The following is a 23,762-nucleotide window of genomic DNA, read 5'->3' on the forward strand; positions in this document are numbered from 1 at the left end:
CCCAAATTTCAAGGAGTTTGTGTACTCTTTTGATATGGTTTATTTCCTTCATGATCTGACAAAATATCTATACATTAGAGGGGCAGGAACCAAAGAAACTTCAGAATAGTCGTGATCTTCAAATCTGCAGTTGGCCAGAAGGGTGTGCCTGTGGGGAATGGGTAGCTGAGCAGAGGGAATGGAAAAATGGTTCCATTTCTAGGTTCTTAAGCCTTTTCTTTTGTAGAGGTACATCTCGTTTTCTTGTACATCCCAAGGAGTCACCTTTTGCCTTGCTAATTTCTAAGTAGCTGGGACATTCTTTTAGACCTATTTTGGTATGAAAGTTGCTATAGAAAATCTGGTCCCCTTCATCAAATATCAACCCTATTTAGCATCTTTCTTGCTCATATTTTCTCCTAAAGACCCTGAAAAGGACACACATTTCCATCATTCAGTAAAATTAGCAACACAGGATTCTCTAGGCAAGCAGCAGAAGGCAAAATTCTGCACTGCTGTACTTGAGTACTTGTAGTAAGTCAAGTTGTATAGCTTTTAGCAACTTTGCTTAAATGAACTGAACAACCTGACTCAGTAATAATGGAAAAAGTTTCAAGAGCTATTGATATTAAAATGTGATAGAGGGCTTCTTCCCTGTAAAGCAGAAAAACAAGTTGTTTACTCATTTATAAAAACAATCACAGGATTGAGATGTGGTATTATACTCCCACCCCAAACATGTACACATACATACCTTTCAAAAGGTTGGTCGTTCACATTTATAATGGCACATTTAGTTCCTGAATAAGAGGGTCCTTTTATTTATAATTTATTATGGAGGGTTTATCAGATTATTATCAGAGCATACTGGATTACTCTACAAAATTGTGTATTTTCAAAATTCAAGGGAAAAAGTAAACAGAATAATTGTACTATCTTCTAATGACTGGAAATCTCTTATACTTGAAACACTTTAATCAATGTAATAATGCACAAAATAAAAAAATAAAAGACAACCAAAATTCTCATAATGGAAAACCCTAGTCTTTTGCCCTAATCTTTCTTATCTTCTCCAGTTCTGTGGTCCAAAGACTAACACTTTAAATCTCCAGCTGTTTCTTCTTCACATATCTAAACTATATTCTTATATGGCTATTTCTCCTTATGTCAACTTGAGTCAAAGATCTATTGACTTCCTATTATGATAGAGGGTTTGACATTCTCACCCTGCACCCACCTCCTCTCCTTGTCGCACTATAGTTTCATCACTGTTTTTAGTAAACCAGGTATCACTGTTTATAGTTGTGCCATGTAAATATTGCTCACTGTAGTGTTTTATGATTTCACTTTTCTTCTTAGTTTTCCTCTGTTTCCACCCTGATTAGGTGTTTCTAATTATGTCACACACCCCTGCCCCCACTTCCACAATATGCTGTCTGTTTATCCTTCGTGTTTCCCCCAGAGCTGCTCATCTCATTGATTCAGCAGAGCCTGATGGAAAGGTAGGTGGGTCACCCTTAAGTCTGCTGCTCAGTGCTATTCAGAGGATTCCTGATACACTCCAAGGTAGAATGCATGGTTCCGTAAACCCTGGGTCATCTTTTTTGATTAACTTTCTCATTTTGGCTGGAGCACATCCTGTAAGATCTTCCTAAGAAAATGTGTATGGGAGAGAGTCATTTTTCAGTATTTAATGTTTGAAAAATGTCTTTGCTTTTACCTCCTCATTGGATTGAATTTAGGTCAGAATTTTGGATTGTATGAAATTATAGACTGGAACATCATTTTCCCTCAGAAACTTGCAGGCATTGCTCCATTGTCTTCTATCATCCAGGGTGGCTATGACAGGTCTTTCTTGTTTTAGGATTTTTGTTCCAGTATATAATCTATTTATTTTCCCTTTTCCTTTTGGAAATGTTTAAGATTGTCCCTGTCTATTTTGTGTTGTAAAGTTTTGCAGTGATGCAGCACAGTTGTGGTCCTTTTCAGTATTAAGCCTCAATTCTTTCAGTTGTGGTTTGGGAATTCCATTACAGTATTTCTTTGATGACTTCCATTTTGTGTCTCTGGTCTCTCCTTTGGAAACTCTTACAAGTTAGATATTGGCTCCCTGACTTGATCGGTTAGTTCTCCTATTCTCTCACACTTGCTGTTTCTATTTTGCTTCTTCATGTGAGATTTCCATTACTCTACCTTTCAATCCTCCTATTGAATTTTTAATTTCAGTCATGACATTTTCAATTTCTAAGAATCCTTTCTTTTACCAATATCATTCTATTTGATAGCATTCTAAGTTTATTTTATGACGGTCATGTCTTCTCAGATCTCTCTATGTACGTAAGTGAGTTTTTGAAGCTTATCTTCCCTGAATTACCTCCATGTCTTCTACTATACTTTCATTATTGTTTATTTGCTTGTTTTTCTATTTTGAAAATAAAACTTTCACGTTTGGTGATCATGGATGGTGTATGCCAAGTTTTTAAGTTCTCAGCTGCTCTGAGTTTCTAAAGAAATGAGCAGATCTGTGCTATCCATTTCCTTTTTTTGTTTCCTCTGTCCTGCAATGTAAGTTGCCAGTTTTTTGTCCTCACAGTATCTTCCTCACTCATGCCCATTCATTTCTTCTTCATGTACTACCATTTTATTGGTATCTAAGATAAGGGAGGAGATAAGCATGTTATCATCTTACCACCATTAAGTAGATATTGGAAGTATCTTCTACAAATTTAGATCTGTTTTTGAGAACAATATTTTGCTACACCAGATCTAGCTTTGGAATCTCTTTGGAAAAAAAAAATCATCAATAATTTATGTACCCAAACTTTAAGTCCTGTTGTTTCCTATAGTCCTGACATAAAAACATAAAAGACAACTGATCTTTATTTCACGAGTTCAGGCAATGTCATAAAATTACATTTCATCAATCCCAGGTATTCGGTTAAAAATGCTCAATAAACCACACTTTCTTTCCTTCCTCTGTATCTCTTGACTGCCTTTAGAGACTTCACATCCATTGATGCACTTGGCTGTCAGTAATTTCTCAACAGGCCCAGTAGAAATGGTGGATAGTTACAAGGTGTTGCTGACAAGTCATGTTTCTCATTTTTACAGATGCACTATATTCTATCTCTGCCATCTTCTTTTTTCTTGTATAGCCTCTGAAATTGTGTTTTGTAAAAAGTCACTTGGCTAGCTTTACACAGTTTCCCTGTTACAATAGGTAAATGTCAAAAGCTATCAGATGCAGTATCAGCTTTTCATTGTATTCCCCGAAGCTCTCCAGGAGATAATAAATTCTTGTAATATTTTCTTAATGTAAACGGAAACAGATACCAACCCAGGCAAATGATTCCTCCTGAGCCAGCTGTCCTTTTCAATATGTTATCCGTAAGATTATGTGAATATTCATTGGCTCTTCAGTGTCGCACGGAAGCCAAAGTTCTACTAACACAGTACATCATGTTTTAATTTGAAATAATGCAATTTTGCATGACTGGATAAAGCTTACTATGAAAAGGCCTCCAAGAAAAGCGTTCAGGAGCTGGAAGATCTTGATCATCTATTAACTTTGAAAACAGCTTGCAGTGTGACCTCTGAGTGGCCAAATAAATCATGTCTGAGTTTCCTTATTTGCAAAATGAGGTCATCACTGCATATAGTTTTTCTTTTTTATCCTTACCTTTCTTATCCAAATATTGTGCATGTCAACTTCATTTGGATTTCTGCTTGTATTTTCTCTCACTCCATGTACTTTAAAGTAACTATATATGTTTTCATTTTTACTAAGCAGACATGTATCCATAATACTTTCACTGGAGATCATGATCATAAGATGAGTCTGATTACTCTAACATGAGACATGAAAAAGGCTATAGAGCCTCAAAATGTGTTTTGTTGTCTGCAGTGAAATACCAAGTACATTCTAGAGAGAAGAGACCAAAAGTGAAAAAGCATGTCACCAAATAAGATATAAGGGTGGCAAAAATGCACATGAAAAGATCCTCTACACCCTCAAAATTTTCTTTAGAAAAGAAATGCAAATTAAAACCCAAATTTGATACCACTACACACCTATTGGAAAGACTAAAATTTAAAAAATAACAACAAAGCCTGGAAATAACAAGTATTCAAAAGGATGTGGAGCACCTGGACTCTCATGCAGGAGAACAGTAAGTCGCACAGCCATTCTGGAACCGACACAACATGAACCAGCAATCCCACTCCTAGGTATTTACCCAAGTGAAATGAAAGCCATTTTCGTACAAAAACCCATATGAAAAGGTTCACAGGAGCTCTATTCATATTCACCAAAAAACAGGAAATAACCTGAATATCCTTCTAAGAGGGAAGGGATAAACAAACAATGGTATACCTACACAATGGAATACTATTCAGCAATTAAAAAGGAACCAATCTTGATACATGCAGCAACATGGATGAATCTAAAATGCCAGTACAGGTTACGTGGAAGAAACCAGACTCAAAGGTCATGTATTGTATGATTCCACTTGTACAGGAAAGGCCAAAACTACAGAGCAAGAAATAAATCTGTGGCTGCCAGGGCTGGGGTGGGTGGGGGGCTGACCTCGCTGTGGCAGTCATCACAGTGATCAACACGTTTGTCAAAACCCATAGACTACTGTCTAAAAAGGGTAAAATTTATTATATATATTAAATCTCAAAACTGGGAGAAAAAGCAAAAATGCAGGGGGAGATAAAGAGAAGGTTTGGCTAGAAATAGAGGTAATTACAAAAAATCTGATGTTGAATAAGTAGGAGAAAGAGAGGAGGGGTCAACAGAGCCTCTAGAGAAGAAAGGCTGCCTCACCTGCATTTTAGAAGACGAACAGGACTTTCCCAGCTGGGCAAAGATGATGTGACTTGCAAAGGCACTGATCTGTGGATCAGCACAGCGTATATTGTGAGTATGCAAGTGCACTGAGCACTAACAGTTGGACATGGGGTACAGGTGACAAGGGAGACAATGAAAGGTCTTACCAGTTATGTCAGGGAGTTTGGAATTCATTTTGAAGTCATGTGAGAAGTCACTAATAGGTTAGGAAAGTTAAGTGATATCATCAGACTAGTTGTTCTAGAAACAGTACTGTGGGGACAGTAGGAAGGGTAGACTGCAGGATGGAAGTTGGGAAGAATGCTGGAGGTAGGGAGGCCTCTAAAGGCCACCACAGTGCTCCAGGCTGGGCGGGTCAGCTAGGTCCCTGCTAGCTGCATGTGGTTAACTCAATTGAAATGAAAGAATTAACATTTTAATTCCTCAGCTACACTAGCCTCATTTCAAAGTGCTCTGCAGCCCCACATGGCTACTGGCAATAGTATTGTATAGTGCAGACTAGAACATTGCCATCATCACAGAAAGTTTTACTGCACAATGCTGATCTGGAACCTCAACTAAGGCATTAGACGTGGCAGTCAGGAGGGCCTGATGCATCCAAGTTTTATATATTGAAGGCCTGTTTGGGTCACAGCTTGCCTTGGACTCTCAAGAGTGGAAATGCAGTTGTGTACACATTCAGCCAGGATAAGAAGTCAGGTACCTGGAAGCCTGCTTTAAGGCTTGTGATCAGACACGCTGCCTGAAACTGAGAGCAGGCCTGTCAGCCCTCTCTTGGCCTCTTAGCACCAGGCAGCAACAATATCAGTGGCTAACTTGAAGCTGTGGACCAGATGTTTGTGTTCTCCCCAGTTCATACCCTGAAACCTAATTCCTGACGTGATGGTATTACAGGAGGTGGGAGCCTGGTATTCCGTTACAGAAGCCTGAACGGATGAAGACAGCTGGCAACCAGGTTTCATTGTATTTTAATTTTGTCAGGTGCCCATAAGAATATGAGGCCTTTTTCATCTTGTAGTTCATCTAGCAGGTGTAAAAAACACTTGAATGAGGATTTCTAAGTTGGAATATTCCTCTACTTCATGTTTTCTCAACATATCTGTGTCAGAAAACCTTTTAAATGATATGTTCTTCCTTGCTTTCTGGAAGATCCTCTTCTCATGATGAATGGAAATATACATCTTTATGGTGAACAGCCTCTGAACAGAAGGTTTTGGGCACTTCACTCTTGAGAGCAGATGGGTTCTTCAGGTGCCCAACATCTGGGCATGTTTGAGGAGCAAACCCTGGCCTGGCTAACATAGAAATAAGACCTGGAAGAGATCAGACTGGAAAATGAAAATGCCAATAGCGGGCCCCCCATTTGGTGCATTTTCTTTGGCACTGTGTACACCTTAGGACTGCCTAGTGATCATCACCCCAAAAAGGCTTACCGATTCATTCCTAGAAAGGATTTTAACCAAATACTGATGATGGTTTGGGTGGGAACAAACCCAGCTTAAATTGCAAAGTTATTCATGGCCAAGTGAACAAACAAGAAGAGTTTTTACTGGGATTTGGTATGGTAGAAGGGAGTTTCGGTAGAGGTACTCTCCGAGTCCCTGGTAAAAGCTGGGACTCAAAAAAAGAAATGCTATCATCTCAGTCCAAATGGGAAAAAAAATGCCTGTATGACATTCTTTTAACATAGTTGGAAAATGGTAATAAATAACAGTACTTTGCCCACTTAACAGCATGCTTTTAAAATGGCTGTATAGACAGAACTGGCTTTTCTTATGTGGTTGGTTGTTGGGAAAATAGAAGAAAAATAAAATTACAGAAAATTTAATCCAACATAAGGCCCTGAATAGATTAGAAAGAAAATGTGTCTTCTGCAAAGGGGCCTGCAGGCTCAGAATGCGTTTGAACCCCATGGGAGAGTGATGGGCATTTTCCACTGGCAGAGGGCGATCCTGTACAGGAAGTTTGGGCTCTTTGCAGTTGCAATTTTCCTGTAATGGATGGTGGATAACAAGGAGCTGTAGGACAGAAGCCTGGAGAAACAGCTACTGATGGTCCATTTACGAGCTTTTAAGACAACTGAATAGCTAAAGGTAAGAAGACGTCCACATATCCACCTTTTGCTGCTTCCTGGAGATTCTTTGAACACAATAATAAAAACCCTCCTGACAAATGATTCCCTTGTGGGGAAATTTGTGATTCATGGGCCCCATTCAAACAATAAGAAAAATGGTCTAGAATTTTTAAAAATGCTCTGTGAGCACTCACAGACTTTTTTTTGATAGGTTGCATTTCTCCTCTTGAGAATAAATAAGAATGATGGTGCTTCTCTGCAGACTTATTCTTACAATTTAATGCCTTTGTTAGTGCTAAGAGAGTGAAATGTCGTCTTTTCATTTTAGTTAGTAATGCTTCAGTGTTCAGATATCAGAGTCCTCAGAGTTTGATGCAAAATCTTTTTTTGTTTGTTTGCTCACCTGCTTACTGGGCGTGAGGTAGGGCAGGGATGGGGGAAAGATGAACTTTTCCTGCCTGTGATGAAAAATGCTGAGATGTAAACAGGATAGTAAGAACAGGAGGGACTCCATCTTAAGGCTTAGGTTCCATTTAAAAAACCAGGGAGTTAGGAGGTAAGATTCCTAACATATTTTATAGTAATTAGACAATAACTGACCCTGTCTTAGGTAGGGCAAGTAGTCCTAAATGATATGACCCCACTGCTTGAGGGTAACCACAAGCTTGGAGAAGAACAGGATCAAGAAATTCCTTGTGTTAAGTTTATTTTACAGAATATCCAGAGGACAGACTATGGATGGTGATATGATATCTCTTACTGGACACAGATATCATGAGACCACATGTCACCCTACATGCCACCCTCCCACCTGCCCTTTGCCCCTTCCTTGAAATCCTTAAAAGACAGAATCCGAAGCCCTTAGCACACCTCCTCTCTGAGTCTGCCTGCACTCCTCTTTCTTTGAGCTTGTATTTCGCCTTAAATAGACTTCTTGTTGCTCAATTTACTGTGTTTTGTCTCTGCATTCTTCCAGTGGTAAATGTATGCTATTTTGCTATTTCATTCAATTTTCTAGACTTAAGCACATCTTTACTCTCCCTCTGTCCTACTTCAGACAAGTAGGGAAGGGCTACTGAGATCTCTGATTTGGGCTTGCAAGTTCCTGTTGCCTGGGTGACCCGGACAGGACTGCAGCTGTATGATCATGCTCTTCAGTAGCCTGCCTAAAAATCTCCTTTCTTTGCCTTTGGGAAGTTCTCCGAACATAATCTCACTCCATCCAGGGCTCTGTGGCTCCCCCAAATCGTGGGGTGGTAAGGGTTTAGTTCCTATGCTATGCAGATTCAAGTGGACACCAGACGCCAGGTGACCCTGGCTTCAGGAGTTGGCATGGGATCTGCCCTATGCCAGGAGTTCAATGAGCTTCCCGTTCCTCCCTCTGTTCTCCCTTGCTCCCGGCTGCCTGCAAGGGTGCTGCCATTCATCACTACTCTCACTTTAATCAATTCCTTCCTTACCTACACTCGTCCAACCTGATCTAGAATTCTGTCTCATTCAGAGCCAAGAACCCTCCCCCATCCGGTTGAGGTTTCACCTAGTGCACAGGGAAAGACCTCCCCAGACGCAGCTGCCCGACAACACTATAAAGAAGTAATGTGATTCAGAAGTTGTTCACTTGAAACTGAAATGGGATGCTTTGTTTATGAGGACTGTGAAATGAATAAATAAAATAAAACTTTTTTTCTAAGGAGCTAGGAAATCCATCCAAATCCTCCTGTTTAGGATAATATAATTATCACTGAGGTGGCACTCACACAGATGGATGGTGATTCCAGGAACAATCAGTGCCAGGATGAGGTGAATCAGAGTGCATACCAAGCTGGCAGCCTGGCCATTCAGAGGACAAGGGCTTTGCAACTCAGATGCTTACAACTGGAGGGGCTGCCCAGAGGCTCAGAGAATGGCTCCCCTGAGCCTGCTTTCTTAGAGGCTCTCCCATCTAAACTTCACCAGGCCCTGAGCTGGCTATTGAATCATTTACTCAGGCTGAGAATCAGCTGATGAGAGATCTGTATTCTGGGACATTATTCAAGTTCCACTGTATTATAGAGTGATTTCTCAAGCTGGGCAAGGACCCAATTGCGTACACTCCTCCCTGCAAGTGATCCTCTGCTACTTTGCCCATTCCCAGAGATCTGTCTTGCTGCCTTTCAGGGCTGGAACAGCTATGTTTAGGTGCAGGGAAAGTTAGAGAAGGGCAAATTCACACTTTTGGTTAGGACAGTGCTGGCTCACTACACGAGGATCCAATCCAATCCTATCAACATCAGTTACCCGGCAAATCCTTGAAATGCATGCTCCCAGGACTTTGAGGGATTTTAAGACATGTCATCATTTCTTGCCCTTAAGGAACTTACATTTACTTTATTTAGGGGAAGCAAAACATAAACACATGAAAAGTAAGATGACAATAATAGTAAGAACAGACATAATAATAGAAGGGCAGTCATTAGCAGTTAATGACTAAGGGCTTTACAGATAAGAGGTCCATGTAAGAAAGAAAACACTTGAGGGGTCAGGCAGAGTCTTATTGAGACTAATAGGTCAGATTAAGAGCTTTCTGAGCTGCTTGTGGAGATGTTTACTGTTTGGACAGTGGTCTCTACTTTACAAAGTTGCTGTGAAAATTAAATATAACCTAAGACTCTTAGCACAGTGTCTGGGAGAAAGCCTGATGACATTTATTATTGGATAAGAGGAGGCATTCCAAGTGGTGGCAGGTAAAACATGGACACTGGGACAGGAAAGCCCAAGAGATCTTCAGGGGTAAGGAACGAACCCAGCTTTGATGGACTAGAACTCTGCAAAGCCATTGGTAAAAAGTGGCTGTATCAACATTACCGAGGGACTTGGATGTAAGAGAGGTATGTTTAAACTTTACCTTATAAATATTTTTATCAGAGGTGCTATGATCGTTATAGGAAGACTGGAATGTACGTAGAAAGTGGTGCCTTTTCTTGACACACTTTGCATCATTAGCAACTACTCTTGACTCCTACCTTACCTGCTGCCCTGCATAATCTCTTGAAGCAGAAAGTGAATCACACTAAGAAATGTGAAAAGACTGATTTGATTTAAAACATACATATGTCAGTGCTGACTATGACCACAGTCTCACCTTTTTTGTATATGTAGATTTTCCAGAAGATTATGAGGACATTTGCTTATCTTATGGTTTCATGAGTTATATTTATAAGTCAGATATTATGGGAAACACTGTCATTTTACATAGCATTTCCCACCCTCCTGCATTTCTTCTATCATAGAAGCATGAACACTAATGCGTGAGTGATACCACCACGCCTCCTGTGTGAGCTGCTCTCAGCATAAAATTCAGCAAAAGCATCGTGTCGTTGAAGGAGTCCAAAGCAGAGGTTCCTTTAAGGGTTGGGGGATATAGCAGGACATGTTATGAAGCTGGGTAAGAACTCTGAAAGCAAAATTGCTTTTGCAAACCCATGAGAAATAGAGAAATGGGACTTACTTTCTAAATCCCACGTTCAACTGCACGGGAGCGACTTCAGTAATTTTCCAGCAGTGACTTTCAGGGATGGAGCATTGATTAGTCAAAGTTTACAACGATTTAGAGAAGGTCAAAGTCCTCTGCATGAGTACCAGTGGCACCAAATATCCATGCTTTTCAGGTGATCAATGAACAAACCTCCACACAGAGATTGATGAAAATCCACAACCCAAACCAAAGAAATGTGAAAAGAGGTGCTTGTTGGCTGCTGGTAGGCAAAGACTTCAGTTTGGGGAGGGACTTTGTAGCCTGGGCCGTTTGTTGGAAGAAGTGTGCCAGGGTACAGGTGGTCCATGACAGTGACTGGCTCTTGAGGATGGTAGGAAGAGGTTGGGGCAGAGCCCCCTAGGAGGCTGCCTTTTGCCTCCAGCAGCCTTGATTCCTTTTACCTCCATGTGTTATACAGATGTTATTATTTTATGTGTGCCACAGAATGAAAAAGGGAGGGAGATGTTGCCTTAAATTGCCCTCGAAGGGAGCTGGTTTAGTGGACTTAAGTGCTTGTTTCAGGTCACCCCTCCGCAGAGGTTGAGATGGACAGAAGAGAAGGAGACGCCTTCGAACTATAATCAAAAATGAAGGTTACAAAAGTTTAAAGTGATGCCTAAGCCAATGAAAAAGATGATCCAAGCTTTCAGGCTCTTCACACAGAGACAAAATTAACCAAATACCTCATTTCCCTGCTGACGCATGGCACAGTATGACCGAGAGCTGGGAGAGGCTGCACAGGCTAACTCCCCTCATATTTCAGGTGAGGAAGGACACAGGAAGGCCCCTGACTTGCTCAAGGGACACTATAATCAGTGGGTAAGCTGGAGTGAGGCTCGAGCTCGTGGAGGGCACTTTCCATTTAGTTTAAATCTCCTGGATTAGGGCAAGACTGTGGAAACCTTGGCATTTGATTTTAATTTATACCAAGTTCAAATGACTATCCAGGGGCTGCATGGTCAGTGGGGTGAGTTTTGGTGGGAAAATCCTAACCTGCTTCCTGCCTTTTCACATTTATTTAATCCTCTTTAGAGATGTATGCTTAAAAATGTCATAAAAGCCTAATTGGATAGGCTTTTGGATCTCTAGAATAACTTAATCTCCAGAGCCTATGGACATTAGCATTCGAGAAAGTCACCAGGGCATTGTATTAAAGGTGACTAACTCCTTCCTGCAGCATCGGATCGCAGCAGGCCTGCGGAAAATCAACAGGGAGCAAGTCTGCACTCCAGCCTGTGCCAGGACAGCACACACCTGGAAACAGACTTTTCAGTCCCAGCACAGAGATGAAAGATTACAGAGCCATCAGGGTGCCCGCCGGTGAGGTGCCTGGATCATTTTTTTCCCTTTTTTTGCTCTTCTGCAGGCCAGGAATGGTTGAAGGCCATGCAGAGCCCTCTGAGGTACAAGGTACAACCAGTGGCCAGTGGCCAGAAGGGTGTGGGGAAAGGGCTCCTGCTCTCCAATCCCCTTCCTAGGATAGGGACTACAGCCTGCTGAGGGGGTGTTCCTAAGGCCCCAGCCCTCACCAGCCACTCAGGTGGCCAGCAGCAGTTTCTGTCCACCACTCAGCCCTCTGGACAGGTAAGAGCCCCTCATCCAACACCCCACACCTGGAATCATCACTGAATCCTCCTTCCAGCCTCAGTCTCCATTCAGTCATTTCACATCCCTTCTCACCTACCCCAGTGTTTGGTGCCTACTTCACACCCACCCTCCTCCTACAGAAAGGCCCAGCCCCTGCTTCTGGGTCCAGTTTTAAGGTCTGAAAAAAGTATTTAATATTCTTGAAAATGGGCCAAAAATGCTCAGGAAGCTTGTCTACTCTCACTTTGAATCAGAATGATATTCCTGTACCTCAGATAGAAGGCTTCTAAGACCTGTGTCCTGCCAAGCAATATTTGACCTCCTGGGTCACTGGCTTTGGAAGGAAGCAGTGTGCTCCTTAAGTACATTAACTGATACAAAGACATTTCTTCTTTATTTTGGGGGGAAATAATATTTTGTAAAAAGAAACAAAAGTCTTTGGTTAAGAGCTCCACTGAACGCAATAAATTAAGTAAGCCAGGCATTCCACTTTCCAAGTTCTCAGCTGTTTAAACATCTGGCCTCCCTGGGAAAGTTGCTGCTTGGATTAAGACGCTGCGGGAGGTAACGCTCCTCTGCAGGGTGGGGAAGTTTGTGTTTGGCCTCTGCATCCCTTTTCTCTTCTCTGGTATATTCAATGGAGATACAACATTGGCAGGAGATTCTAAGAGGCACAGCTTCAAGTCTGCAATTTGGTGTTTTGCAGGGCTTCTCTAGTTTATTGGCTAGTGAATTCTGGGGACATTTGAAGCTTGCAGCCTCAGTAAAGGCACGCTCGCGGGGACTGATGTGGCTGCCCCTGCTCGGATAGTCTCCCTGGCTGCTGCAGGCTGCAACCAATGGCTAACGGGGAAGGCTGTGCTCCCAGCTCAGATGTGGGGCCAGGGAGCTGCCCTCAGAGATGCTTCCCTGCCGCCCAGATTTAGCAGCTTTGATGAGTGGGAGGCCCTAATGGCTGAGGGCACTGAGAGCCTGTGTGCTGAGAGGAGGGGGCTGATGGAAGGGAAAGATAATTCCTAGCAGGGATGGTGGCTTAGACAGCAACAATGACGTATTTGGTGCTTACGTTGAGCCTGCACTGTTCTAAGCACTTCCACTTATTCATTTAACTGTCAGAGCAACCCCAGGACACAGGTATTAAAATTATCCTCTCTTTTCAGCTAAGGAAACTGAGGCCCAGAGAAGTTGTGTGACTTCCTTAAGGTCATGCAGCTAATGAATGGTGGCGACAGTCCTCAATCAGGGCAGTCTGACTGTAGCACCAGGTATTAACCACGCCACTCCCTTGCCTAAAGGTGACGGTGCACCTGCCGAAAGCATGGCCGGGAGCATCTGCAGGTGAAAAGGCATCAGCAGCCATGAGGAGGACATGCAAGTGTTCACACATGCCCTGGGAATGACTGTGACTTTCAAGTACCTGGTAGTATTTGGCTCTTCCAATCTCCCGGGGCCCAAGGACCCTTGATATTCTGACTGTGTGTACACGAGCGACACAAGGATGGCTCTCAGCAGCCATGAGATGCTGAGCATTTCTCTTCAGTTAGACTGCAGAATTATTACAGAAGTTAAGTGAGAAACAGCATCAGGCCTGGGAACCTTTCCAGTGCACGTTGCAAATTATATACTGTAAACACTAAGTGCTGTCAGAATAATGGCTGCTCTTCCCAGAGAACGTGGGGGCAACCTACGTTTCAAACTCCCTAAATTGAAGAGAAATAAATATGTCAAAAAAAGAAATCAGGATGCATCATTAACTTTAGAATATATTTCCACTGTCCAGGTTGATGTAAAATAATGCTGTTCTGAAAATGGTGAGAATTATATTTTTGAGGTCAGTCTAATGTCACTTGATGGGAAGAAATATTCACAGTAATTGTAAGCATTTGCACATGCTGTTTTGCAAATCTACCTATGCATGGATTTTATGTGCAACAGGAAAAGCATTTGTGGTTTCTTTCCATGCACATGTGTGTGCATGCACCCCCTCCCCCACCCCATACGCTCCTATACATTCAGCAATCATGCTGTCAACACTTCAAATAAAGCTGATTTTAAATACATGCTTAATCCTTTCATTGTGGTGATATACTTTTTATTTTTATTCCATAGGACTGGAATCAATTGTACTTGGTCCTAGCAAACAATTTGAATGACTGGAATAGCTACAAACTCTCTGTGTACATTTTCCCCAAGTATAAATTATTGGAAGGCAGTTTATATAATTCATGAAAATCTTTAGTCTTGTGTCCTTTCAATCTTGGTGAATCTATTGTAGTGATAGAATCCTGCTTTTACTCTATGCTTAAGGATTGGATTTGCGTCTTCAGTTTATCATGAAGGAAAAGAGAAACTGGACTTTCAGATGTATGTGATTTAGCTTCTGCACATATTTACCGAGGTTTAGTGTTCCCATAGTTTTCACTCTTGAGTCTGTCAAAGTTGAAGTTACACAGAGCAATTCTCTTCATTTAGTTCTGGTGGTGTTTTGATAACTTTAACTTTATCATAAAAAGTTCTTATTCTCAAAAATTTGATTTCTTGAGTATTGTTTGACATTCCCCCATGTGCTGGAAACTGCCACGATTTATAACAATTTTAGGACCACAACATGACACAATTATTTTTTCTCTCAGTGCTCTCTATTCTAGTGTTTCTATCCACAACATTTTGGGCTAAGTCACTTCAACACAAAACATGAACACGTTTCCCTGTTGCTCACTGGCTGTTGTGCAACTTCTAGGATAGTGCTGTTAGAGGAAAACCACCAGGGAAGCCTTGAGAATGTACACAGATGACCGACTGGAAGAGAAACACCACCTCTGACTGTCACCTATCGTACAGACTCACAGAGCATTAATATGGAAGAATCCAGAAGGTAGGGTCTCCAACTTCTCCCCCATCCACTCTACCACTCTGGGGGCAGGCGCAGTATCCCCGGACCCACTGAACTATTTTAATGGCCTCCTAACTGTGTCTCACACACTCTTGCTTTCTCCCCCGATTTCATGTTCCACAAGCAGCTGGACGCACCTTTTAAAAATACATGTCAGATTTCTGTACACTACAGTCCAGACCTCTTCCCACGGGTGCAGGAAGCCCTGTGAGGCCCGGCTGCTGCCCAGCTCCCTGTCTTGACCACAGGCCGCGCTCCCTTGCAGCTACAGCACAGCCGCACTGGCTTCTGAGTATTTCTTGAATGCTGAGCTCCATCCGCGGTTAGCCCCTGTCTGGGCTGCTCTCCCCCAGATCCTCTGCACTTCTGTTTTTTTCTCTATTGGGCAGGAGCACCCCTCCCCTCATGCCGACACTCCCACATCACGGTTTTATTTTCTTCCTGGTTTAAAGTGAATAAAGAACTTTTATGGGAGTTGTGGGGATGGGGGCACATTAGCTGCGGTCTTGCATTCTTCCTGAGCCAGAGGAACGTCTGGCTATCAAGTGTTAGGATGCCTTATCTGCGCCCACAGCCTGCAACTTTCAGGCTCCACAGTACGTCTACTGCAGTCCTCAGTCCTCTGATCTGCTTGTCCGGGGTCCCACCACGGAACAAACGAAACAAGACCTCTTATTCGAGGTAGGAGAAGCGGTCACTTACTGATAGAGGATCCGGATTCAGGCCTGTTGAGGGAACTGATGATGACGAAGCCGAAGCCCTCGTTCTCCTTGCGGTGGATGATCACGTCGCTGGCCTGCGGGCTGTGCGGGGCGAAGCCTTCTGGGGGAGACGCGTCACTCCCGGGGGCGGCGTGGCTGCTGTTGGCGTAGGCGGTGTAGTCGCTGCGCGGGGAGCTGTGCTGCGTGGACACGGAGCCCGGACTCCTCCCGTTCTCCGGGCAGGGCTCGCCTGGAACACACACGGCACAGGCACTCCGTCACCCGACAAGGGTCCGGTGAGGGCCTGGGCTCTGCGGGCTCCGGGCTCGGGGGCGGTCACAGCTCTGCTGGCTGGTCGCTCCCCGCCGCGTGCAGAGCATTTAAAGGCTGCCCACCCGGCCCGGGACGCCCTGGGCTCCGCACCCTGAGAGCGACACAGGAGCCCGTCATCAGCTTCCCCGGCGCCACGGCTTGTCTGTGTCTCCCGCTTGTTAAAACGGCAACCCCCCAGGGCAACGCCTCATTTTAGATACCCAGCTTCTTAACTGTATGATAATTATGTTTCAAAGAAATCACAAAACAAGTGGACAGTATCTTAAACTGTACTGGGCAAAAGAATTACTTAAAAAACTTCTAAAAATATGCATCCTCAGGGTCCACCCACGGACAGTTTTTCAGCGGATCCAGAGGAGCCTGGGCACAGGGATGCGGATGAGGGGTCAAGGCCCCCACTTTGAGCAATGCTGCTGCAGAGGTGTCTTAAGTGGCGCTAACAGCCCAAGGCATGTCCGTGTAAAATGACCTATCGTAATTTTACTGAGAAGCCCAGAAATTAAAGTTTTATTTAATTTTATGATATTGTTAGCCTAGAAGTGTTAATTCACTTCGTGTAAGTGGGAAACATCCTCCTTAAAGTAGTTCGCTTACTCTGGCATCAAATTTAATAATGATACCAAACTAAGGAATGATGGGTTTTGAATCTCTAAGGCAGGTGTTGGAGGTCTCAATCATTTACACTCTGTAGTGTTACAAAATATACTGTATTATCATCCAGATAAACCAAACCAGTATTTCCATGAGAAAGCAAGCATATTTACAGGGAGAAATGAAAGTTGAAAGTTGGTAGCCAAGAGAGGCTAGTTTTTTAAATGAAAGTTGATTTGTCATTAGAATTCTGTCATTTAAATTTTATACCTAGGCTTTACTATTCTGATTAAAAGAACTGAAACAGACACCTAGAATACTATAATTAGAAATAGGACTGTTTCATCTCCATCTTACAATTTGATTAGTGTACTCAAAAGATGTTTATGGCACAGAGGAATAATAATGTGGGAAATAATCACAATGATACCTTTTTCTTCTCTAGATATGGTCTCCTGTTTAGAACTCTGGAAGCTGTCTCATGTGGTAACAAATAATTGGCAAAACTTGCAATGAAAGCTCTTTAAATCTGCAATTCCATCCTGAAATGAAAAATCATTTCATTTCAGAAATCAGGGAGAAAGAATGCAGACTAAAGAGATAAATACCTGTTAGACTGATACCTAAAGGAAAAGGAGTTGTATCTATTCCTATATTTAGATTAAAAAATGGCCTTACAAAAATGTTTTCATTTCTTGTTTGTAATCACAGAATTCATAAGACTCAGGCTGCTGCTTATTAGCATTTGATAAATTTGAATTTTTCTGTAAGATTTAATTAATCAGGTTTTAATAAAAGAATACAGATGGATGCTTTTCATCTGTAAGAAATGTATTGAGGTGATAAAAGAACAATATCAGTGTCAAAACCTTTCCCTCTTTTCTTCCAGAATTTAAGACTGCCTGTAAAATGTACCCTGCCTGCTAGAAAACACCATCCAAAGACAAGCTGTTATTGTCTTGCTGAAACGCATGTCCTCTTTCAGTCCTTGTGCAAGTTGGAAACAAAGTGATTAGAGATAGTCAGGAAGAAGAAAAACAAACAATTATTATGCTGCAACATTAAACTGAAAATCTGCCTGAGTTATTGGACCAAATCAGCAACTGAATGTCATAGGCACTGACAAGAGACATCTCATTTTCAGGCTGTCATATTTTAGGGGATTGAGAGCTATAGTTGTCCGTGAAGTGGCAACAAAGGAAAATGATCTGTCTTTGCAGTAAATAGCTGGGAGTGGCCGTGTCCGTGTTCTAGAAGGGGAAAGAAAATCACTTACTAAGCGTGAGTGGTTGCAAGGTAAGTGAGTCAAACACATTACCAGAATACTTTTCTATTGCTTTCGGACTTCTCCTTCAGCCTCTAGAATGAAGTTCTTTATCTTTAACAATACGAGCACATTTAAAACCAGAGAGTTAAGAAGATTTCTAATGACTGACTTGGAGGGACAGCATCGACTCCATGTCATTTTTTCCCCTTGGCTCGGTCTACATGCAAATGAGGCTTTCTTGCTAACCACCCTTCTGGTATAGGGCACAGACAGTGTTGTTTTAGAATGATAGAGTAAAATGTTATAGAGTGTCTAAATGCCTTGTGCAATTAAAAAAAAATTCACTAATTTCCAGCACCCATCTCTTCCTCTGACTCACACCAAAATGGGTGTGCAGAATTCAGTTACTTAGTATCTATGTAAATCAAATAATTAATTTTTAGCTTAACTTCTGTTTAGTCCTCAGCAGTCATACTGGAAATCCTCACTGTGCTGACTGGGAGAGGGTCCCCATTGGGAAGGCAGGAGTCATTGAAAATGGCATCTAGGTGAGATGGCTTTGACTACAGCAGCCAATTACTGGCCAGCACTGCTCCTGGCCCACAGATCCCTTTATTATTCCTGCACAGTGCTGGCCTATACTTCATTTAAAAATTGTTAACATTAATTGCCAATGTTTTGATATAGGGAGGTTTTACAGAAATACAGATTTCCAGTTTCTCTTGAAATGAGTGGTAATAATCAGCAAGATCTGAGCAATGACTGCTCCCTTGATGAGTATGCAGTTTGCAAGGCACCAAGGTCCTCAGTGTCTCTTGCAAATTCCTGATTTGCTCATTTACCTGCAGAGTGAGTATGCAGGGCCAAGGGGCTTGCTCAGTTGGAGCCCTTGTTTCCCTCCTAGATCATGCACTGCCAGGAACCCGAGGATTCTGCATCTGAACAGACCTTGCCTGCATCTGGAGAGTGCCTGGTGCTCTTCTCAGGACCGTCCTCCAGAAGGATGAAGGTGCAGCAGATGCACATGTCTTGCCTGGAAGCTTGCTGAGGCAATGGGGTGTGTGTGTGGGCAGAGCTTGGACATGTGAGCTGGAGTGTCCACATGCACGTGCCCCCTCCTGGTGCCTGATGGAGCGATAGCAGCCCACAGGGGCGGGCCTGCCTGCGGCATTTGAGTGGGTGAACTGCTGGTTTATACTCATCGAGATGGACAACTTATTTAAATGGGTGACATATTCACAGACGAACAAGGGAATGCATTTAGAGTTGTCAAAAAAGTGTAGTGACCTGGACCAGGAAGTCCATTGGCACTGTAAAGATTGGCTCAACTTTTCACCAGCTGCCAGGAAAACTTTCCCTTTCTCAGCATTAGGCTAAGAATCAGACTTTCCCTTAAGTTTTAGAGAAAAGAAATGCATATCTTTAAGACAGACTCTAACATGTTTTGACTAAGTCATACAACCTTCTTGCACATCAACTCTAGATTTACACTTTAGGAAGTTCTTCAGAGACACTCTTCTCTCAGATGTGTAGTGTGTATTCCAAATAATGTGTCATTAGGTTTAGTGTCTCAAAGCTGAGCTACTAAACTATAAATATTTATATTTTCAATGTAATAATTAAAACCACTCTTCTACTTTCCTTGGGAAAAAACAGCTAAATATTGGAGCTGGTGTAGCATGGATAAGACATCTTTCAAAACTACTATAAGGAGCAAGATCTGTGCTAAAATTATCTGGGAAATAAAATTGGATGCATTACTCGATGTTTTCTTCCTTTACCTCACAATTTCCCATCTTGGAGGATCTAGCTTGCCGTGCTTAATTGAAAATTTTGCCTTTCTATCTTTAGTGTGTACTCTTTTTTATATTTCATAATGTACAGTAGGTTTTTGTGTTATTTTAATTTCTGCTCAGTGTAACTAACCAGTCTGTATCTCTCCTAATGGATGTGTTTTTTTTCTCAAACATCGACTAGAAAGCCAGGGCCTAATGTCTTCTGAGGTGGGGCAGGATAGTTGTACAAGCCAAGGCAAGCATAAGGCTGGAAGGTGTAATCTCTATGACTTCTCTTTTTTCCAGCTCCTTCTCCATAATATGACTCTTTCGAGCAGGCAGGTGGCAACACCGCCCCACTTCTTGCTCATCTTGAGTCTTCACAAGCTGATTGCTCACTTCCCTTCAGCTTTGAACCATCTGATGAGATGCCAAGCTTGCACCTCCCACCACCTCCCATTGCATTAGCTTAGGAAGCAAATGATGATGATAACAACAAGCCTTGAAAAGTCACCTCCACCATTATATCCATTTGTAGTTGTCCCTTCTCACGGTTGGAGAAATGGCAGCTATGAAGAAAGGCTGTCTTCCCATGCCTTTTAAGAAAAATTCTGTTGCATCCCATGTCTAGGCATTTACTTTACTATCAAAATATTCTTTGCTGAACTTAATCATTTTCAATACTGATGAAGCTTTCAAGGAAGAGTGGGCTGAATTAACTTGGAAACTCTCCTGGTGTGAATGAGCAGTCTGCAGTGGAACATTTTCAAAAATTAAATGCACTTGAAATGCACTCGAAAGCCTAAATGAGTAAAGCTGTAAGAACTGCAGCAAAGAGCATCTTCACAGAAGTTTCGTGATGCACAAGATGCAAGAATGTATTTTTGCAGCGACTCCCAATAGCTTGGGTTGATTAGAACAAAATTTAATTTGGAATAATCAGCTGGTGGCAGGGGAGCATGAAATTATATTGGTGTACTGGTTTTACACTTTGCAGTGTATTTCTTTGTAAATCAGGTGTCTTTTAAATTTATTTTTGGGTTACATAACATATAGAACAGCCAACTTTTTATTAAAAATCACTCTGTAGGGAGAAAGACAGTTAAATGTTAACCAAGTAAACACTGTCTTCCTCCTGGTGTCTTGCCCAAGGATAAAGCATAATTTAAGGTGTTTTACTTCTTTGGGTCAAGTGGTATGCCATGAATTTCTGAAGACGAATGGCACCTTTTAGCAAAACCTCCATATGAGATATATAGCAGTCACTACTGGTGAGGGCTGACAATTCTTCTGACTTGCCCTTTTAAATGACTGCCCTTGATCAAAGTCTGGTTTCTAGAAGATTGAAGAGAAGAGGACCTTTAGTTTGACTAATAAACCTTATCCTTTCTAGTCATTCATAGCATGTGATTAGCCTGTGGCCCCATTTTTTATTCAAATGTGTTATAATAATAAGACATATGGAAGACTCCTTATGTTAAGGAGTGATATTTGCTAAAGGCTGGTCTAACGCCTTTGAATTCAGTGGAGGTGGGGATGGTGGTGCATCGGGGAGAGGGACCGAGAGTGGCATTAGGAAATAAGTACAGGCTGGGGAGATAAGGGTCTTGAAATTAGCACCGACTCACTGCAGATTACTGGGCAAGCTACTGAACTGCTGAGCCACAGGTTCCTCATCTGCAATACGAGGGAGCTCATGTCACTAAGGTCCCTCCCAACTCTACCATTGTTCTGTATGAGGAGCAGTCAGGAGGTTGAGCGAAGGGGCCAGCAGGCCCCTGGGGCAGAAAGTGACAACAGAATAAATAACATTGCTCCTGAGGCTCACAGGGCAAAGCATGGGTGGCTTTAGGACTACATTTCCAATGTTATTGAGTGCTCAGGTTATAAAAAATAGTGTGATGCTCATAACATACATATCCTTTAATCTTTTCTGGGGGGTTGAGACTGGGAAGAGAGACAAGTTGAATTATATTATGACTATGAGGGCTGACTTTTGAAAGTATGTCTTTGGTAGATTCTTTTATGAAGCTGGGAAAATGGCTGTAAAGGGAATAATTACTTTTAATTTACCTGTTTCATAAGTTCAGAGTTATATGAATTGTGTTTCCTCAGAGTGACGTACAGCTGTATTTTTCTAAATCAGGGTAATAGCTTTATTGTCACCTTTTATCAGGCTCTACAATGGAAGCTAATTTTCCACCCTAGTTGCATTACAATGATATCAAAATGCTGTGGTTCTTGGTTTGTAAACACAATGAGGGAATTTTCTAAAAGGTATATTTTTCACTAATATAATGTTCTTTTTATAACTAGGATCTACCAAGGAGCAAAGAACACACCCATCTTAAATTAGCCCCAGGCTTTTCTAGAATTTTTAATGAGTACATTGAAAATGTATACATCAAATACTGCTTGGAACTGTACTAGTGGAGTGAAAATCTGCACTTCCAAAACTTCCAAAATCATAGTTACATTTGGAATACCTAGGTTGACGTCTTTCCTCATGTAGTATAGAAATGGATTTAAAATTTTGTGTCAAGTGTCTACCATGTTTCACATAAGCATCTCACCATGAAACCCCCACTTCTTGCTGCGAGCTCGAGTTTACCTACCTCCACAGAGCACCTTTCTTCTCACAGTGAGGTTGACCTGCCCGTTCCGGGCTGCGTGGTGCATAAGGTCGATGACATAGCGGTGGGTCTTGCCGGCCACGGGAATCCCATCCACGTAGACCAGCTCATCTCCTGGGTGTAGGCGGCCGTCTCTATCAGCTGAGCCCATGGCAATGACGGCTCCAATCAAAATCTAGAGAAGCAGTGAGAAGGAAGAAACATTTACATGTCAAACCCTTTTTTTTCCCCTATATATGTATGTCTGTAACTTGGTGGGAGATTTCATTTCCACATTCTGGCCCTTGCTACAAACCTGAGCATGTACTTGAAAAGTGAAAAACAAGAGAGTGAAGGTGCCCTTCCAACTCTTCCAGGTTGCTAACTCCCTCTAGAGAAATATATATTTTGAACTCGTTGCTGATGGCTATGAGGTTTGGGGGACACTTAACTGCCTGGCTTACAAATGATCACCCTTAAGAAAAGTTCTAACCCCAACTAATCTGATACTGCTGGCCACTGTGCATGGGTTCTGAATGGAAACAAGTTGGCCTCTGAATCCTGGCTCCATTTCTTATTTGTGCAGCCTTGAGCAAGGCTTCTTAGCTTCTGTGAGCTTCAGTTTCCTCACCTGCAATATGGGAAAACAGAACAATAGACCCTACTTTATGGAGTTGTTGGGAGAACTGAATGAAACAATTCACGTGAAGCATTCAACTTTGCTCATGGCACATAGTGAGTGCTCAAAAAAACATCAGGGGGAACTAGCTGTTCCATATTACTAAACTCTGATGAAGGTTCAAAGCTTTTGTTTTCATTTTTGTTTGTTTGCTTTGCTTTGGAAGGCTGGAAGGAAGGAGAAAACAAAACAAGGCAAAGCTCATAGCTGGTTTTGCTGGCCAGCTGAGTGAAAAGAAAATCTCAAACTTCTTCCAGTTTTTTGCTCCATTCCTTCAGGTGCTTCTGTAGAGCACTGTCCTCTGCACCAAGGACTCTCCCAGCTCTGTCCCCTGCAATGCCTCTGCTGTGTAGGTGGTTATCATACCAGGAAATGGGTAGATACATATCTGGGAAGCATGTGAATTGTTACAGTTCTCTGAACCAGGGACTGTGATAAGGTGTAACATAAGGTTTCCCACTTCCCATTAGAAACACTCCATTTGGTGTCCATTAGCAGACATTTTTTCTTTCTCAGAGGAAAGACAATAAATAGGACTAAGTATTTTAGTTTTGTGGTTTAACCTACAAACAATATTTCCAACTCATGGACAACAGATAACCTTTTTCTGTTGCCAAGTGGCTTAGCCACATAGCATCTGAAGGCAGTGGTTACTGTTAGCCTGATAATATTACAGAGGCTATAATCTAGGTTTTATTTTAAGTCTTTATAAAATGAACCTTTGTTCACAGGTTGATTTCTTTCAGGCACAGTAATTTCTTTCAAATCCCAGATATGTAGACTCCAGCTCATTTGCTCCGGCGTGACCTGAAGGCTTGCGTGTCTCCAGGCTTGGCAGCAGCCTGGCTCCTTCTGACTTGGCCACACTGCTCATGGGGCCCAGGAACATGGCAACGAGATTTGAA

The 23,762-nt window shown here is 42.2% G+C and overlaps 1 protein-coding gene across 5 annotated transcripts in view; it reads right to left on the reverse strand.

The window, feature by feature from the left end:
- Window positions 1-23,762, reverse strand: part of MAGI2 (membrane associated guanylate kinase, WW and PDZ domain containing 2) — a 1,519,032-nt gene that overhangs the window by 113,635 nt on the left and 1,381,635 nt on the right. For 4 of the 5 annotated variants that reach the window (XM_057504444.1, XM_057504443.1, XM_036892406.2 and 1 more), the window contains 2 exons: window positions 22,182-22,374; window positions 15,602-15,850 (listed from right to left, as the gene is read on the reverse strand). In XM_057504444.1, coding sequence (XP_057360427.1) covers window positions 15,602-15,850; window positions 22,182-22,374 — 442 coding nt within the window. The remainder of the gene's footprint in view (window positions 1-15,601; window positions 15,851-22,181; window positions 22,375-23,762) is intronic. The other variant, XM_057504445.1, reaches the window with a different exon arrangement.

The sequence above is a fragment of the Manis pentadactyla genome, chromosome 7, assembly GCF_030020395.1.
Source record: "Manis pentadactyla isolate mManPen7 chromosome 7, mManPen7.hap1, whole genome shotgun sequence".
In the NCBI taxonomy this organism is placed as follows: domain Eukaryota; kingdom Metazoa; phylum Chordata; class Mammalia; order Pholidota; family Manidae; genus Manis; species Manis pentadactyla.